We start from the raw sequence: 18,600 nt of genomic DNA, 5'->3' as shown, positions 1-18,600 counted from the left end.
CAGTGGCCAGAAAGAGTAGAGGAACCACTAAAATCCTGATCCTAAAGGGAATCTTTCAATTATTATATGAGTGCTAATACCTGTAGGGCATATTTTGAACACATAGTTCAAAACATTTATTATATCTTATGAATTGTGCAACTCTAACAGTTATGATATGGATACAAAATAACATTAAAATATGTTCCAGGTTTACTCACTTGAAGAGTTGTCGTACACAGAGGCAGTTTCAAGGTCACTGTCGTTGCCATGGTTTCCAAACAGGGCCTTGTAGTTGTTGTCCTCATACCAGTTCAGGGACTTGATCTTGAGGCCGCCGCCTTCAGGGTGCCCACACACGATCCGGGACACGGCCTGGTACATCTGGTTCGGTGAGCCTGTGGCGTTTCCAGTCAGATACAGGATCTCTCTCCGCATGTCCTTCCAACTGTCGAGGCTGGCGAGCTGAGGGGAAAGACGAGGACAAGAAAATGTTACGGGTATTTTTAAACAAGCTGGATTAGCATTTCACTTCTTCTCGTGAAATTGTCAAATCAAGTAGGCCCAAAATTGCTTTCAACTCGGTAACCAGTCAGAGTCAGATCCTACAGCAACAAATTTCATGTGTCAGGGAAAAGCATCAGGTGTATTATGCAGGAAAATGAGTGAATCACTGCACTCACACGCAGACACACACACACACACACACACACACACACATACACGCACACAAATAATGACTGTCAACATTGAGTTATATAATTTGCCCAGAATGGTGACGGTTCAATATATTAAAAATAAGGGCATTCTGCTGAATAAGGGAGAGACACAGACTTCCAGAGTAAGATATCACTGTACTGTACCTAACATAGCTATGACGGATATACCGTCGAACAAGCTTAAGTTACACAAAATGCAAGCTACACTTTAATTTGTGTGGGTATCACCTATCACAACACAGACAGGATATTTAAACTATGTGGAAGTGGACATGGCGAGGGGTTTGAGTTTCACAGTCCTATTCGCCGAGTCCGACATCGGCTAGGTCTGGGGTGATACTTTTCAAGTGATCAGTTTAGGTTGTGCCAGAATGCTATCTCAACTTGCCATGAATACGAAGTGTGAATTTTATTTTAGGTCACGATAACCTTGTGTTGCGAATGTGTTATTGTTGCATAAGAATTATTAATAGGAGCGTTACATAAAGTTAACATACACAGTGGGGCAATTTATTCTCAAACAGACAAAGTACTGTTGATTGTAATCGTTTGGTGACATTGTGTTGCAGCTGAGGGAGTTCACTGTGAATCATAAGGAGGTTAACATCGGTCATCAAACAAGTCCGTACAAGTCCCCAATAATGTCTCAAAACTGGCCGAGAGTCATGTCACGAACTCATGATCCCGAATTTAATGGAAATGAAAATGAAAGGATTGTATGTTGCCAGCACACAGAAGAGGAAGATCTGACGAAGGGATTTAGTTTGTTAATTTCTTTGTTTTTATCAACCCTATTGTCGTATACATGTTTTTATATCTATTACATTCACCAAGGCTATTTTATTTCTATGTACCTTTTTCCTCAAAATGGCACCCAGAAAAATATCATGTGACAGAAATACATCTGTATAAATAAGATGGGTTTGGACTGGGATAGGCTTTTGAAATCAAGTATGTTCCTTTTATATAAAGATACATACGATTTAAAAAAAGAAAACCACTCTGTGTTGAGAGACAGGATGCAGAACACACACTCACACACAGAGAGAGAGAGAGAGAGAGAAAGAGGTGCTACCAGAAGCTTCCAGAACAAAGAGAGGTTACTAACGGCCATTCTCCTAATAAGCAGCCTCCACAAGTACAGCCCTATTATATTCAAAAACTGAAGCCGATCATTTCCAAACAAAGGGAAATATTTACGCTGATGGAGCCAAAACAGGGGGCGCTCAGAATAAATCACATTCCCGTCGACTGCTCCAAACAGGCATCTCACACTATTCTGCCTGTAATTCGTACCTGTCAAATAGCGTTAACTTAGGTCTGGTTTCTCACAAAGAGAAAGTGAGACTTCTCAGATCACCAGCTGCACACAGAAAAACCACACTGTGGTTACCTGGCAGTGTCAACTCAGTAATCACATGCTTCGTGTCTAAAGAGGATAAGTGCTGCATGTTAAGGCAAATGTAAATCTTTGGAAAGAAGGCACACATAATAGATGACTGCTTAAACCTGTTATATAGCATTTACTCAATCTATATTTTACATTTTAAGTGTGATGAAGACTGTGCGTCAGGTGTGTGGTGTGTCATCTGCTAGTGCTAAAGGCTATTCCGATGGATATGAGCCATGAGCTGATGAAACGATGTCAGCGCTAACAAGAGGATCGAGGTGACGAACACAGTCACTCGCACATACATCCGTAGAGACACCAGTAAATAGCTGACAGGAAAGCTTAAGAACACCCTTGTGTAACCTCATAGAGCAGGCTGTGAGAGGTTACTAGAGTTCATTCAGCCTTTTAGGCCAGACCAGCTTTTATAGAGACCATAGTGTGTCCAATGCATAGGGATATGCATTGAAGTAAACTCACTGTCAGGTCTCTAGCACTGATAACAAATAGATGTTATGGGAATATGTCTGGAATTAATCAATTTGGTGAACTCTAGACTACCGCAAAAGGATTTTCTACATTTTTTCTAGCTATTTAATGAAACAGTTGCTCGAAAACACCAGGTAACAAAAGAGTCTATATAGAAGTCTCTCATATTTGTCTTTTGAAAGAAAAGGCAGATTTGAAGAATTTAAATTAAACTGATTTGGCGATCTCAGGATTTGGTGGATCAATGAAGAGAAAGCATCTGCAAAACTGAAGAACAATTTCAGCAAGGACATCCTACAGTTTTTTTTCTTTTTAAACAATGTCCTCACTTACAGACCCATCCATTACCTAAGATTACCTGAGTGTATTTCTGCACTCAGCCTGATATTTTCCTGTAATGAATGTGAAGCAAACGCTGATAATCTCTTTAAAAAATAAGCTCCCAATGCGCTAGTATTCATTATGGTGAAACAGCACCAGGCTCTTGAAACGCTTAATTGTCAAATAAAGTTCACACAAACAGTGCACTACAGTAATTTGCAAGCTATTCATCGATTTTACAGTTTTGACTAAAATCCTTAAATGTAGAACAAAGACATTACAGATAATCCTCAAACTGCATATCACGAAATGTGTACATTGATATGAAAACTAAACAGGGCCTAAAGTTTTGTATGAGGGTAAAGCCCAGCTGCCGATACACCGGAGATTCTCAAACCTTTCACACAAAGTATCACCTCATAAAATGTTTGACTTTCCGAGTATCACCAGGCCTAGATCAAGATCAAACCAGGATTAACTCGGTCTAAAGTGGTTTGAATGATCTCTAAACTGGGAGTAAAACATGTCTAAACCATAAAACACCCACATTAAATACATTACTAAATGAAATTAAGTCTAAAATTGCAGATGACCCTGAGCACCAGTGGCAGTTTGAGAATCTGTATGTATTATGTTTGCGCACAATATCACAACCTAAACTATTTTACCATGTGTCAAAAGTGCAATAACTGCTACACAAGTCCAAAAAATGTAACATGCAACAAATTTAAAAAATAAGCACTATTTGTGTTTCCTACTTTGAAACACTTTGGGTCCATTCAATTGTAAACACTGATGTATTCTTAGAAGCCATTGATCGAGCGGGCAAATATTACAATTGAACTTGAACTTCGGCATCAAACATTGTCTCCTGGTGGTCCGATGTATGTTGAAACATGAGGTGGGTTTTGTATTTACCTCCACGGCCAGAGCTCCCAGACTTTCCAAGAGACCGTCCGTCGCAGCGGAGACTTCCTGAACCACTTTGGGATCCGTCTTTACATCTTTCTGTTACGGGGGAAATCAGAAAGAGGCCATTGTTATTACAAGATTAAGTATTGAGGATAAGGTGATTGATTTCCCTGTGAAAAGATGCTATGAAAAAAGTATGAAACAGCTCCCCATTATTAAACACTAATGAAGTCAAAATTGTTTCACTGACTAATAAAGCAAAGCGGAACAAAAAAGCTTTATTAATCAGTGATTCAGTAATTGTTTTAATGGAGTATAATAATTGTGAATCAGCACAAAAATAATATGGCTTTGACTAACACAGAAAAGAGGTTCGGTGTTATAATTCAGGGGTGGTCTTTAATCACTGAAATTGAGCTCATTTCTCATTAGCACACTGAAAGAAGAAGTTCTATAGGTCAAAGTTCAGAATGACCACGACAGAATAACCCCTCCATGTGATGTTTGACCCTCACGTGTTCCCCTCAGTCTGACCACTTGTGTTTTGCGGCTGTTTGTCTGTCCCTCTTCCTGTGTGGACGTGGACTGCAGTCAGTGCTGTGGCTCTCAAGTATCAGCTGCAGGAACGTGTGACATTAGATAAAGCACAGGTGTCGCGAGGACATACCAGCGCTGGATATAAACTTTACCATATTTGTCAATAGGGGAGAAAACAGGAAGGCTTTACCCAATGGTGTTTTTAGTATTGCAATAGAACAAGCAGGGATTGGGAAACAAAGTACGGTCTGTGGCCTTTTACTCAATGCCAGGAAGAGGAGGTGGGCGTAAGGAAAGTGAGGAAAAGGTGAAAGAGAAAGGGGGAAAGCTGTCAGAGCTCCTAACTGAAAAATGGAGTTTTGTGTTACACCTGACTAAAATAAACCTTAAACATTTCTGCATAACTTACTCGAATCGGTTTGAGGAAGTCTAGATTGGAGAGGAAGTGGCTCTGTGCTTTGTTCAGCCATTCACTGGGCGAATTGCAGATGATTTCTTGCGTCAAACGGGAGACGTTGTGGTCGGCAATGTGAACAAACTCTTCGATGGGTGTCGTGTTGCAGAGATCTCTGAGGTGGAATCCGAAACCCTTTGTGAGCACCTAAAAAGAAGACAAAAAAGTTGGAATTGTTTTAAAATTTTGACTTTTAGTTGGTAAAGTGAGCAAATGGGTATCGCACATTTGTCCCGATTTTGTGTTGACTTTGTGTTTGTTATCATTGAAATTTCGATGCCAGTTGAAAACGATACCGGATTTTAGATCCAAAGTTGAGTGATGAGTAAACACCGATGTCAGTGGTTACAAAATGTTTGTTTCGGTGATATGAGAAAGAACTAGACAAAGCAGGATTTCTGTGTTTGTTCCCACAACGGGGCAAGATGTTGCGCACTTGTGTAGGAGTCAGAAAACAACCAAACGTCCTTGACCAGTGTGTGCCGTCGTATCATGTTTATCTAGCTACATACATGCACACCGAGCAACTAATCCCTTTATACTGAATAACATAGGAGCTTAGAACAATATACTGTGCATTATTATCAATCAACATTCATCCTATATAGATGACGACAGATCATAGTGAGCAGCATCCTTTTCCACACTGCTTAATGAATTCTTCAAAGGAAACAATCGAACGTGAAATCCTGCGACCACTGCAGACCTAATGACTTTCTCTGATCAATGGGCGTCTTTGGCAGAGATGAAATGTGCCAGACATTTGGACAGAGCGTGCACGTGCTTCTGAGAAGAGGAGCGGGGGAGGAGCAGGTCATGTGACTGCAGCCCACCAACTGCGCAGAGGGGATGTTGTTATCCATAGAGCTGCCGCAACAATGTGATAGACGACGATGAAAATGCATCAAGCTCAAAGTAAAACCGTGTGCCTGCCATGTGTGTCTCTTATGGCACATACTGTAGCGGAGGTGTGCTCTGTTGGGGATCTTTGGAGGCTAAGACGGTGATTTGCACTCGAACAATGTAAAAAAGCAGGACTTGAAGAGGGCAAGTGTTCAAAAGCAAGGGATGCCCATCAGCTCAACGATGCCCCCACCAAGGGTGAATTTCAGCTCGGTATTAAAGGCTTAGCTGTGCCACAACAGGCGCCGTCAAAGACAAGGTCCCTACAATGCTGAATGCTGTACGACGTCGTGTTGCTTTTTATAACACACAGCATGCGAGGTGTATGTTTTATTCAAATGTCTTAAGATATCTCACCTTTTCCAGGTTGACATCAGCCTCCACAATCTGCTTCAGAGCGTGACGAGGAAGAGAGGCGTTGTGATGGAGGAAATGGGATAGTGTCTCATTATCCTTCAAAAAGTCCTTCAATTTGAACCCTGTAAAAAATCAAGAGTAGAATGAAAAAAGGGCAGTGTTAATCATAACTTAAGTGCGCTAGGCCTGTAGTTTTTTTACTTCGAAAAATCCAGCTCTGATGAATAACTATCACTTCAGCACTGTTACTGTAAACAGTGACGGAGTGACTCATACTGTTTTCCACTTTTCATCTGGACAATTGCATTTCTTGTATACTTTCATGGTGAGACAATGCTGGTTAATTGTCTTCACTTTTCATCTCGAACAACACCAGCTGAGGTCTTACTTAATAAGTGGGCTTTACTGAAGATGCTGCCTGTGTGAGGACGTTTTGTTCCTTTGCTGCATTTCTCAGACGTCAAAGCATTTATGAAACTGGCTGGAGTCAGTTTATGAGCTCAAGACTCCGGCCCTCACGCAGAGGAGGTTACTCCCGGTCATTCTACAACGCTCTAAATAGCACTAACTTTTCCCTCCATCTTTTAACAAATCTGGGAACAGATTTACTTATTCCAACAAAAGCCCAAATGAAAGTAGGTTAAGAAAAAGCTCACCCAGACGAAATGGGCCCACAGGCGACTGGTGTACTGCCTGTTATTATGATAACAAACAAAGCAGTCTCTGTTTGTTATATAAGTGTAGCTTTTATGTTATGCCTTTTGCATCCTGCTAATCACGTCGCATAATGAAATAGGTCATGCCAAATCTTCAAATGCCAGAGTCAGCTTTTTCCTTACAGATTAGCTCATCTCCAGTAAATCTTTTATCTTTTGCGTTCTTAAAATTTCGCAAGACACAGGCAAGCAGGAACCACTTTGCGCTCCCAGGAGAGGAAATGAAAGAGAACAGTCTCTGTTGAGCTTGCACAAATTTTATTTTTCTCATGCATTTGCCTATCAGTGTGAGTAAGGAAGTCAGCATGTCTTGTGTCCATTTGCGGTGAGTTTAGAAAGCTCTCAGTCCGCTCTTGTTTAGTTTGTGACACTAAAGTTATCGCAGCTGTGTTTTTTTATTTGATGCAATTTACTTAAATAGGCTTTTGCAAAAAAATAATTCCTTGCAATAATCTTTGAGAACTCCTGTCCTATACAACAAGGGCAGATCCATTGCTCTAAAAGTCGTGCTATTGTTGAGCATTCATAATGAATGTCCTAACTATTACTAACAAATAGCAACTGATTCCTTTTCATTGACGATGAGAGACAAGGCACAACCTCCATGAAAGCTTTTTTGAGCTAACTTTTCAACCACAAATCTCAAGGGCAAACGGTAAGGGAGTGCTAATAAGGTCTAATTAGAGTCCCAGCAGAAACACTCCCGTGTGTGGCAGTGGCTTTGGGGACCGACCGTGCTGATTCACTTTGGTAGAAAAACAGAGTCAGCAAAGACACATGTAGCCATTTGAAATATCTTTGTTTGGACAACTGAGTGCGCTCGATCTTTACATATTATCCAGAGACATAGAGACTGTGTAGTACAAGCAACACAAGTAACAGTTATTATCTGTCATTGTTTGGACTTGGGCTTAAGCAGGATTTTAAACAAGGGCAATCCCTCTTTCATCGGATTCAAGTGCATACATGCTCTGGGTGTTGCGTGTCTCTTTTCAAAGCAAACACGAATTCAAACACAAGACAAACTTAGATAGTTCCCTCCGTGGCCAAACGAGCCCTTAAAGGCCTTACCATTAGCTAACATGCAGGTTTAGATGGACATATTCACAACGGCCTACGTACAATCAACTTCTGCTGCATTTTGGATCCTCTGTGCAAACGCTTCAAGTGTGAAAAAAAATAAAAATGCTGTCACAAAATTTCCGGAAATGTCAGCAATGTGCCAGAACAAATCATTCCTTTTGGTGTAAAAACAGGTGTGTTGTAAGAACTATTTATCTCTTTGAGATAAGGATGACAGACTTTTTATTTTCACTTCATAAATTAGTTTTAGAATATTTTTTGTGAAAGAGTTTGAAGGCCTTTTGGTGCTTAGAAAAACCCCCAAGTCCGGACAATAAATAGCCAGATAGGACCAGTGTCACAGCTGTGGCCTTAGCCCTGAAAGACATTATGAACACTGACAAAGATTTTTTTTTAACTATCTCTACGTCATACCCCCAAATAAGCCACTGTTTAGCAAAGGCAAAATTCGACATGAAACATTGTGTCTTATGGGACTAAACCAGCTGTCGCGGTCTATACAGTAAAAATGCTGACCTCTCTGGGTGACCCCTTAACGCTTTATCAGTACAAATCTCTTCCCTGACCTCTGGCTGAATTATTAAGCTGCACGTGAGTCTCCTCCCTCTGCAGCCCGCTATAGCGCTGCCCTCCCTTATGTATCCCTCCATCACTGTCGCCTGTATCGAACAGTGTCTCACGTGGCCTCAAAACAAAACACGCCTGTACATTTCATTATTATTATGATAAAGAACACAGCTGAAGCAAACGTGTTTCCAGCCAAGGAAAACAAAACTGACTGACCACGAAGTCATGATGAATGACTCCACTTCATGCGTAGGCCACGGGGATTTATGATAAGTGTCAATATTTTCTTTTCATCGTTTGCTAATGGGTTGTCTCCAGCCATTTGAAGGCACGTGAACGTCTATTACATGAATAGATGTACCTCTCGGCGAGCATATTGGAAACCGAAACAACAAGACCCTTATATTTGACAAAAGCCCAAGAGCAATGTGCTGAGAAGGGGCCAGGACAACGTAACTAATGCAGAACAAAACCGTAATTCAAAAAATCTGGGTTTATTCAATGAGGATTTTATGCTTCCTTTGTCCAAATTAGATGTGCTAAGTGAGGTGGTAGTGTGTTTAAGTAATGTACTGTTATTGTTATGGATGAAATGCAACTTTGGGATGGTTGAAAAAGTTTAAATTACGTTCTTAACTGTACAGAACATTTTTAATGTAACATGAACTCATAAAGGACCACATAGCATTTATTCCTCCACAGTTCTCCAAGGGGGCCCTTCTAGGAGGAGCAAACTGTCTTAACTTTTGGAAGATCATGCGGCTGGCGGGCACTGATAAGAGAAGCAGAGGGTATGCGCCCCAGTCCTCACTTACACTACATTACAGTGTTCCACCAAGAAGCCTATGATGATGAGTATGTGAACAAAACCTACATTTTGAATAAACTATTAACATTTAACATGGTGAACATCCCAAAACTGAGGCAAAATGGATTTAATAGTGTATTACATGTGAAAGTTATATCAGCACGTGTCTAGGAGGATTTCACTTGGTTTTTGTCAAAATGTAAAAATGCTGGGAGTTTAATTAAGAGAAGATATAAGAGGGTCTTACGGGCTGTGTTCTTCTGCAGCTTCCTGAGTGCTCGGACCAGACCCTTGTAGCCCTCGTAGCTCTTGTCGTTCTGGCTGTACAGCAGGATCTTCTTGGCGTCAGTGATGAGGCGGGAAATTCTGAGGATGTGCACCACAGCAAATATTAAAACCATAAAGTGCTCTCTTTTCTGAATACATTTAACTGAAACGTTTAGTTATCTCAAAATTAGTTTGATTTTTTTGTATTTTAAACACATCGAAAAATCAGTATTTGGACTTACATAGAATCGTTGAAGTTTCCGACCATCCCGGGACTCTCTCCAGGTGTAGGGGAGCGGAAGCAGGGGTTGTTGGCGTTGCAAATGATGCCCTGTACCCACGGCAGGGTACCAGCTGAGGGCATGGCCTTGTTTGGAAAATGACCTGAAATGTTAAAGGGGAGGGAGAAAAATCAACTTTTTATTATTATTATTATTTTATTATTATTATTTATTTCAATAAGACTTTAGGACAACACAAGGCCAATGTCTTTTGAGAGACTATGTAAACTACAGACATACACAATTGATCTTACAGCCTGTCATATTTCGGTCTTCACTTTATGATGAACTCTTATCAGCTGATATGTTTGCTACTGCTGTAAATCATTGAGGTTAACAAGATTACAATAACCCCTACCATAAGATAAGATTTTGACTGATTTTATTTACTGTATTCACAAAATAGAAGATACAAGTGTGCATTTGACATAGCTTAAGAAAACTATGTATGCATTGAGTTGAAGCTGTAAAGATGCGAATAAATCTAGCTTTATCATTAATGTCATTTTCTTTATTTTCTGTCCACAGCAACATTCACCACTAAAACAAATATTGACGCAATTCCCACAGCGTTTTCTGGGGCACTACAGGGAAATCTTTAACAGCTTGGATGTTCCAAGAGGACATAAAGTACAATATGATGAAATTATCAGAAATGTGGTAATGTCACTTGAGCAATACTTACATTGATGTTGCTCGTAGGGGGGGTAATGTATTCTAACCGAAATCAAGATGAAGAAGATAAACAGTGGCCAGATGATCTCAATCAAGAGCTGGACCTGTGGGAAGACACGGAAAGTTCAATCAAAGACACTTGAGTTAATCAGGACAGAGTAAGTTTGTATTGAGGTCATTTGAGGTCAGTTTAACTTCAGTTGATGTTAACTTGTGTTTGCATTTGTGTGTGTGTTAGGGCCTGTTTGCTGTTTGCCTGTGTAAACAGTAATCCCACCCCGGATCTGGGAGAGTATATGGGTTAATAAGGGGAGACATACAGAGGAGTCCGGGCTTTACAAGACTGTATGGGCCACTCCATCTGCTCCATATGGTCTCTGTGCCTGCTCAGAGAATTAACTGCAGCGCGGCGAGGATAAAGAATAAGGACAGTGTCTCATGTCCCGCATGTCTTTGTTGCGAACAAGTGGCCTGGAAGTCACATTACCACAGCCACCGTCTTCATCTGATGGACAAATGACCTAATTGTATGTAGATAAGATGGGCCACTCAAGCAGAAAGGAGCGGTATGTCAGAGCCCAGAAGTGGTTTTGACTTACATTTCTGTGACTGTGTGGGCATCAGCCAGAACAAAATGGGTGCTTGGTAATAAAACTCGCAAGGAAATGTGTCACCACCATGTCTTTGAGTCAAACTACTCTCTTTTCAGTGTTTAGCTCAAAGTCCACTGTTCCCCTTCCTACACACGGAATACATAAATAATGATACAGTGGAGAGAAGCCACAACATTATGATCTCCATAGTCAGCGCATTGAAGGGCCCTATTTATGAGAACTACTTTTTAGCTATTCCTGCTGCGCCTGGTGTAGCAACCAGAAAGCTTCACCGGACTAGTTTTGAACATTTTAGCACTCATATTGCCTCCTGTACAAAGCATGTCCAGCTAATGTGTAGCCGGACAAGCTTTCCTGAAACGGCTTGACTCTCGACCAATCGCTTCGTGTGCTCAGAGAATAACCCTTGATTATAGTACTTGAATTTAACGTAACAATTCTAAGGGCTACAGACGTATTTTAAAACACTCCAATAAACCACCGAGACGCTGGAATGCACTGAGTCACAGGTGAACAGTAATGGCCCCGTGCTTACCGTCTGTCTCCGTCGATAAGTGAAGTTTTTCCATAGCAGTAAGCCCAGCTGAGTGGAGACGGCCATCGTGCTGTCCTCCTCACTGAGCCCACTCCAGCTCCTCACTACAGAAGACAGACGAAAATGTCAGTCAGCGCAAACAGTGAGGGTAGCGGTGCGGACTAAAGTACAAAATGTAGTAGAAATAATAATAAGGAAACAAAATGTGAGGACTGGATGTTCGTAGAAGTTAATTATTCAAATAACTTTGACTTCTGCTAACTTAAACCAAATTCCCAGTAAGTGTAGTGCCACTATCTAACCGTTAGATAGTGGGACAGTGACGTTGTTACTTTTGCAAACTTACAGTCTTTCAACCTTAGCAAAGATCTACTGTCAAATAAAACTACAGAAATATGTGGACTTTTCAAAATAAAAGTATATTATATAGCTGCTAAAACTGTGCTCAAATAGCCCTAAAAATAGCAAGCCAAGTTTTAGGCTATTAATGTAGTTCAAGTAAAACCACATGATCAAACTACCAATGAGAAAGTGAGTTTAACAGAATAATGTAGCATCAGGACCCACCTGACAAACAGCAGTATTAAAACAGCAGCCTGCACCCCCGCTAAAGCGAAGTGAGGGGTCTGCCTGAGATTTACTTAATATGTACCCATCAGTCCAAAGGTCATCTGACCATGATGACGGCTGAGTGGTCAGTGGTAAGTTTGTGAATGAGGCAAGAGGTTTTTGAGTTGCAGGTTGTTGTTTTTTTGCAATTCTTTTAATCCTCCAGGTAAAGACAAATAGTTCATACATTTAATAGGAACTTACAGAACAGAACTTAACATTTGTAGCGCTTTAGCACCTTTGGCTCCTTGAGGACATGACAGCATCTTTATCAAGGACACAAGCTGCATACATTCTACACTATTGTTTCAAAAATATTCCTATATTGTTGCCAACTCTCTATTTGGGAGAACGACCTTGTCCACACAGTTTATCTGCACTGTGTAACATTAGTAAGCACACTGGGATTGATAAAAAATGGTGCAATGGCATTAGCAGATACTTTGAGATCAACAAACTGACCCTCCGTTGTGGTTGTTTTTCTGAACAAATGTCAATGTTTGTTCTACTGTCACTGCCACAACATTCACATTTATTTCAGGCAATAAAAGTTAAAACAAAATTCCTGGTGTGAATTCGATAACGTGTATTCTCACCACGAAAAAACAAAAAGTAGCCTGAAAGTAAATAAAACGCTTATCACTGTTCTCTGTAACTCCACACCAGAAAGTCACAGAACGGCTTGCTTGTGCGGACTTCCTTCCCTTCATTTTCTTGTCTTTTTCTCCTTCATTTTCTTGGCTTTTCCCCTTCATTTCCCAAGCTTTTCTCCGTATTATTCATGAACACAAACAAGTTGCCACCAGCGCCTCCATTTTGAGTCAACAGCTCGTTTTGCTTTAACATGTTCCGTTCAGAACCAGATGTTTGACCAGATTCTCCCTTTTCGCGCGATGTGTGTTTTCACACGTGTCAAATAATTTAATCATCGCTGGGAAAATACAGCTTCTTTATCATGGCTTTAAGATCTCCAGAGATAAAAGCAGCTCTCAGGTTGAATGTTTTCTGTGGCGAATGGTGCAGAGCCAGTGCGCCTCTAGCGGCCGACAGAAACACCATCATTTTATACTTGTTTACCATCATTTCTGAATCACGTGTTAGATCACATCTGCCTATTCCCCCCCCCCCCCCCCCCTTTTCCTTCGAAACGAGAGAATGCTTGCAGAAAACAATGAAATCATTACGCCATTGAAGACTCTAAGAAAAGAGCCAAATTGTCTAAATGTCTCAATCGCACACTTTTGTAGACTTGTTTCTTTGTTTGTTTTTTAGAGCGATTGAGAGCCGTGGCGCATCTTACTATATCGATTCTTATCCCCCAAATACTATGCCATGTAGGGGGATGGAACAACGCTTTTGCCAGACAACAAAACCAAGATCTTCATCTTTCCAATGACTTCTACTCTTGTGTTCATTGTTCCCTAGAACCACTGTCGGTCATCGAGTTTTTCGACGCTCAACCGAAGCCACGTCAAAGCACACGAAGCTACGTTGCAACCGGAAAACAACCATGCCTTCAATATAAAAGTACCAGAATCTGTCTAGAAAATGCACATCGAAAGAAAGTATGTCACTGTCAATATGCTGCTTTTGATACTTGGGAATATTCAAAACAAGGCATTATGAATATAAATAACTCATATGCAACAATGTTTAAAGCATTAAACAACAAACCTTGTAGTAAGAATTAAGTGTACGCAATACTAGGCTTTTACTTTGTAATGCTCAAACAGGAAGTTGCTCTTAACTGCAACGGGTATAGCTAGTTTTATTTACAAAAAGCATACGGTCAACGGGAGAATAAAAACACGGCAAATCAGACAAATATCAACAGAAAATGTTACAAACGTTTTGTCTAACAATTAAACTGATCTTCAACACACCTTTCCCATTCAGGGCACAACTTGACAAGTCAAACTTCACGACCCCCAAGTCACACAAAGGATATGAGAAAGAAATATTTTGATACGACTTTAAGAAGATTATCCAAAGCAAAGATGTGCAAAAGAAGCTCTGTACCAAGTATCTTTCATCATAACATCCCGCCGCAGAAAGAAACGGCTTTTTTTTTTTTTTATCTATCAACAAAGAAACAAACAAATCTTCGCAAAAAATTAGAAAAACAGTCTAAACTCACCGAGCTTGTTCCAGATCGCCCTGTAATTTCCACTCCTGTTTTCATTAATAAACAAAAACCCAATGCGTTAATGGTAAAATATCTCCTGTTGTGGTCCTGATAAGTTTTACGTCTCAGCGTCTGGTAAAACGGTCTTTTTTTCCTTGGCCAGGGTTTTATAGTGCGCCTCAGCGCGGAGCGAGCAGAGAAGAGAGGCAGAGGTAACTAGCGGTCATCCCTTTGTTGGCGCTCCATATAAGGAAAGCACGTGCGGAGTCAAAACACCTCTTAAAGGCACACACACACACACAATTCAGAATTCGCTTTTACAGAGAAACGAAAATTGTTTGCTGACGTAGATAATACATTAAAATAATTACCCCCCAAAAATCGTAGTACTTTTGAAAATCAACTTGTTCGTTTCAATTCTCTTCTCAGAGGCCTTTTCTTGCTCATGTGATTGTGATCTAAGTCCAGTTGATTACTTTGTAAACCTAAACTGCAATGGAAAACTCCTCGTTGACTTAAGAGCTTGCAAAAAATAAGAGAGGGCAGTAAGAATGGTCACCAAAGGTTTGCAGGCGCAGTTACAAGAAGAAAAAAAAAGTGCTTTTTAAATTTTAAAATGATTTCCTGTGTAAAATGGTTTGACTTTGGATTGTTTATCTTCCCGATGTGAACCTGCTGTGACTACATTACATGGGACACGCTGCTGTGGACCTCTTTGACCATGGAGAGTAAGCAGCTTAGCAATAAATGGATGGATGTCAACTTGTCATTGCTTCATTGCACATTCAGCGTTTATCCATCATAGTTTACAAATTATGTGTAGCCGTGTGTGCTCTTTCACAACCTTATAGTGCAAACATATAGCATTTATTTTACACTGATATTCACATATACTGTAAATTCTATATCGAAGAGCTCTCAATAATGTTCTCTTGTGTAGTTAAAAAGAAAAGTTAGTGATATAAACCATCCTGTTACAGCCACTTTGTTATATTGCTCCTTTGCACCACACCCATATTTTCAGTTTTCAGGCTTTGGACTAATTTGATCTGACATATAAACTTTCACCTGGAAACAAACAAACAAAAAATGTATTTTCATGTTCATATTTATTTATTTATTTTTACCATAGATATGTATGGGAAATCTTAATTTCAAATGCATTTTTTTCAGATTGTGGTGACATTATCTCTATCTTTCAGACCTACAGATTTCCAATATTTTTGATGTTTTTATTTTCAGAGGAATTATTTTAAATATTAAATTCCTAACCTGATTGATTCCCTTATGAATACATATATATTATTTTTTTACTTTACATATTTTTCTCCTAACCGAGATATCCAAAATCCCCCCTGACAAAGTAAGTGCTTTATTTGTGCTTTAATTGTCATTGTACAACTGAAATTGTCTTTGTGACAAATATATCAACAAAATAAACCCATTAATTAAAACCTCGCTCAATCCATTAATCGGAAATATTAATACGAAATTATTAAACGTCAAAGTGCTCCTAGGGTGTTATTACGCCTTACAATATAGTACCCCTTTTATCCGCTGAGAAAATCGACATGTTTAATTTTGAGTGACTACACTTGGATCTCGTGTAACCAGTCACGTAACCGTATTTAAATAGGGAAAACGTGTAAGAGCTTGGCCGCTTCTAACTTCACCCCCGTTTGGGTCCATAGAGGAGAGGCTAAAGGCTAACAACATCTTTGGTCTTTTTGTGGGACTAAGCGCATGCACAAAGAGCAAACAGGTACACATCAACTCGTCTAAGCTCAGGTAAGAACATCTCAGGATGGAAGAACGGTGGCCTATTCCTTTAAATTCCATGTCATTCCTTGGATTATTTTGAAAGTACAAGTAGAAATAAACATAGTGCTATTTTCTTATTGTTTTTGAAAAGTACATGTGTGAAGAGAGTTCGTCCATATCCAGAAGTCTGTGGTTTTTCAGCAGGTTCACACTCCACTTTGCCTCTTTGCCTGTGTGACTGTGTGAGTGAATGGGGTGGAAATAATTGCTCGGACGGGGGAGGCATTGTGAGTAGACGGGAAATACAGACAGAAATATTGGGCAATAGTGAGCACTTCTCTGTGCCTCAAACATAACTCTTAAGATTAAAATAATATGCATGCTTCTAAGGTCTACATAAGAACTTGCCTGTCCCGTTTGTCTCTGAAGTGCTAAACATTAGTCACTCTTGTACTGGTTACTGTGCGTTCTCTCTGCAGGATCCACTTAAAATCCTCATTGAAGGAGATTAGCCATTAATCCACCAGAAAAGGACTTGAACTGTCTGCCTGGCTGCACATTGAAGATAACTTATCACCGGCAAAGGTTACATAATGATGTTTTACTTAGAGAATCTGGGCTAACTTCATGAAAGATGCATTCACATTTCTTAGGAAAGTCTTTAAAAATACTTAGTAAGGCAAATTAGTGACCAGTAATTAGGCTTCCCCCATTCATGCCTTGTCAAACTCAGATGCTGTAATGTAAATAAAGCTGAAAGTGCCACAGTATTGTTCCATTCAGATATAAACATCTTTTTATTATTATTTGAATCCGGCTGCTACTTCTCCTTCTAGAATGTTTTTAGTTTACCTGTGAGAAAAGTTGTGAACAATTTCAAAAGTACAGTAATAAGTTACGATTATGTGCTGTGAACTATCAGATGCAATCATTTCCACTCAATGGAGAACAATGGTTTTGTTATGGCTGGCACAGCATGGTGCACATACTCGGGGGCTTAAAGGATATTCCCAGCTGTAGCCCGGGCGGGTCACTCGGGGCAATCTTGGACGGCATTAAAGTGGGCTCCAAGAAAAGCAACGTCTACACACTGTGGAGCGTGAATATACCTGGCTGCAAGCCAAACAAAAATAGAAAAAGTCAAGAAAACACAGTGGCGAATTGAAGGGTGTTCTGTTTACTTATCTAACTTGACAACATCCCATCCTCTTGTGTAATAAAATGTGGAGTTGCAAACATAACCGAGCTGTGACCTATTCTGCTGGCTGACTATTTGGATAGAATTTGCATCTTACTTTAGTAAACGTACGGCCTTGTTCAAATCGGTTTCATAAAGTAAACATTTTTATTGCCATATTAGTCCAATTCATAAATCAAAGCTTTTAGCCAACAAAGTGCTGCATATGTATAGCCTATCGATTTCTTTTCTCTCTCCATCTTTTACATAGTATTTTGTTGTCGAATTTAAAAGAAAAACAGCTAAGAAGCAGCAGCATCCTTTTCCTTATTTTCAAAGTGAACAGCAGTAACCTTTCGCACAGAGCATCAATGAACTCGAGTCGTTTCGTCACTAGGGTTCGTAAACGATAAACGGTGACACACGACATCAAACTTCTTGTATGAAGTCCTGTCGGAGGAGACGGAGAAATGGAAGACGAGGATGCACGATTTGTCCGATAGTAACCCCGGCGCGCACCGAGTGGGGGAGGGGACCGCGTGTCCGATAGTAACCTCGTGCGAAGAGTTTGAAGTAAACCAGGCTATCAGGCAGACAGGCACTATAGTTTGCCTATTTTAACTATGTGGCTCTCCATCACTGCGCTATAGTTAAAACAACAACAACAACAACCTTGACAGCACGATATGCCCAATGAGTGCGTAAAAATGCAAATGGTTTATTTCGCCTTTGACCCGCGTAATGTAAAGTTGCAGTGTGTTTGATAAACAGCGTGAAATTACTGGGCTGGCTGGGTTTGAGTTGGTGGTAAATAAACACTGGCTTGAAATCTTCCTGCCTACAGCGTCGGTCTCTGCGAGGCATTCAAGTTCTAGCAGGAAACTACGAATTAACTGGCTCAAGTCTATAGGAATAATAATGACAATAATGAAGTTGGAAATGATAGTGCCGATGCACACATGCTCATCTTAAAACTGTCCTCTAAAAACATAGTAATAATGTTTCTTCTGTTACTTTTAGATTATAACCGCAAAAAACACACACACTGCAGGAAATATAAAACGCAAGGAGCGTGAATAAATAAATAAGTAAATAAAAATAGCATAACATCAATAAGCATGCACAAGACAGTGCATTTCTTGGCTTCAGAATCTGCGTGAATGTGACTTCAAATAGCTTTGAAATGGTGCCACATGTTTTCTTTTTTAGCGCTGTCCTACCCATTCTGCGGGTCCGTGAAAGCAGCACGCTCTGACCGGTGGTTACCTTTCACTGCAGCGCAGGGAGAACTGGGTGAAAGGGGAATGATGTCACAGAGTGG

At 40.2% G+C, this 18,600-nt stretch overlaps 1 protein-coding gene across 1 annotated transcript in view; it reads right to left on the bottom strand.

Annotated features, from left to right (window-relative positions):
- The window catches only part of LOC306961255 (phospholipid-transporting ATPase ABCA1-like), a 28,823-nt gene extending 14,313 nt beyond the window's left edge, over positions 1-14,510 (bottom strand). The window contains exons 1-9 of the mRNA XM_079553926.1: positions 14,354-14,510; positions 11,608-11,711; positions 10,469-10,562; positions 9,745-9,886; positions 9,483-9,601; positions 6,062-6,183; positions 4,757-4,948; positions 3,817-3,906; positions 201-444 (exon numbers count right to left, since the gene is read on the bottom strand). Of these exons, the coding sequence (XP_079410052.1) occupies positions 201-444; positions 3,817-3,906; positions 4,757-4,948; positions 6,062-6,183; positions 9,483-9,601; positions 9,745-9,886; positions 10,469-10,562; positions 11,608-11,673 (1,069 nt within the window). The 5' untranslated portion in view covers positions 11,674-11,711; positions 14,354-14,510. The remainder of the gene's footprint in view (positions 1-200; positions 445-3,816; positions 3,907-4,756; positions 4,949-6,061; positions 6,184-9,482; positions 9,602-9,744; positions 9,887-10,468; positions 10,563-11,607; positions 11,712-14,353) is intronic.
- Between the last annotated feature and the right edge of the window lie 4,090 nt (positions 14,511-18,600).

The sequence above is a fragment of the Gobius niger genome (genome assembly GCF_951799975.1).
Source record: "Gobius niger genome assembly, chromosome: 3".
Taxonomy (NCBI): Eukaryota; Metazoa; Chordata; class Actinopteri; order Gobiiformes; family Gobiidae; genus Gobius; species Gobius niger.
This window is presented reverse-complemented; position numbering and strand designations above follow the sequence as displayed.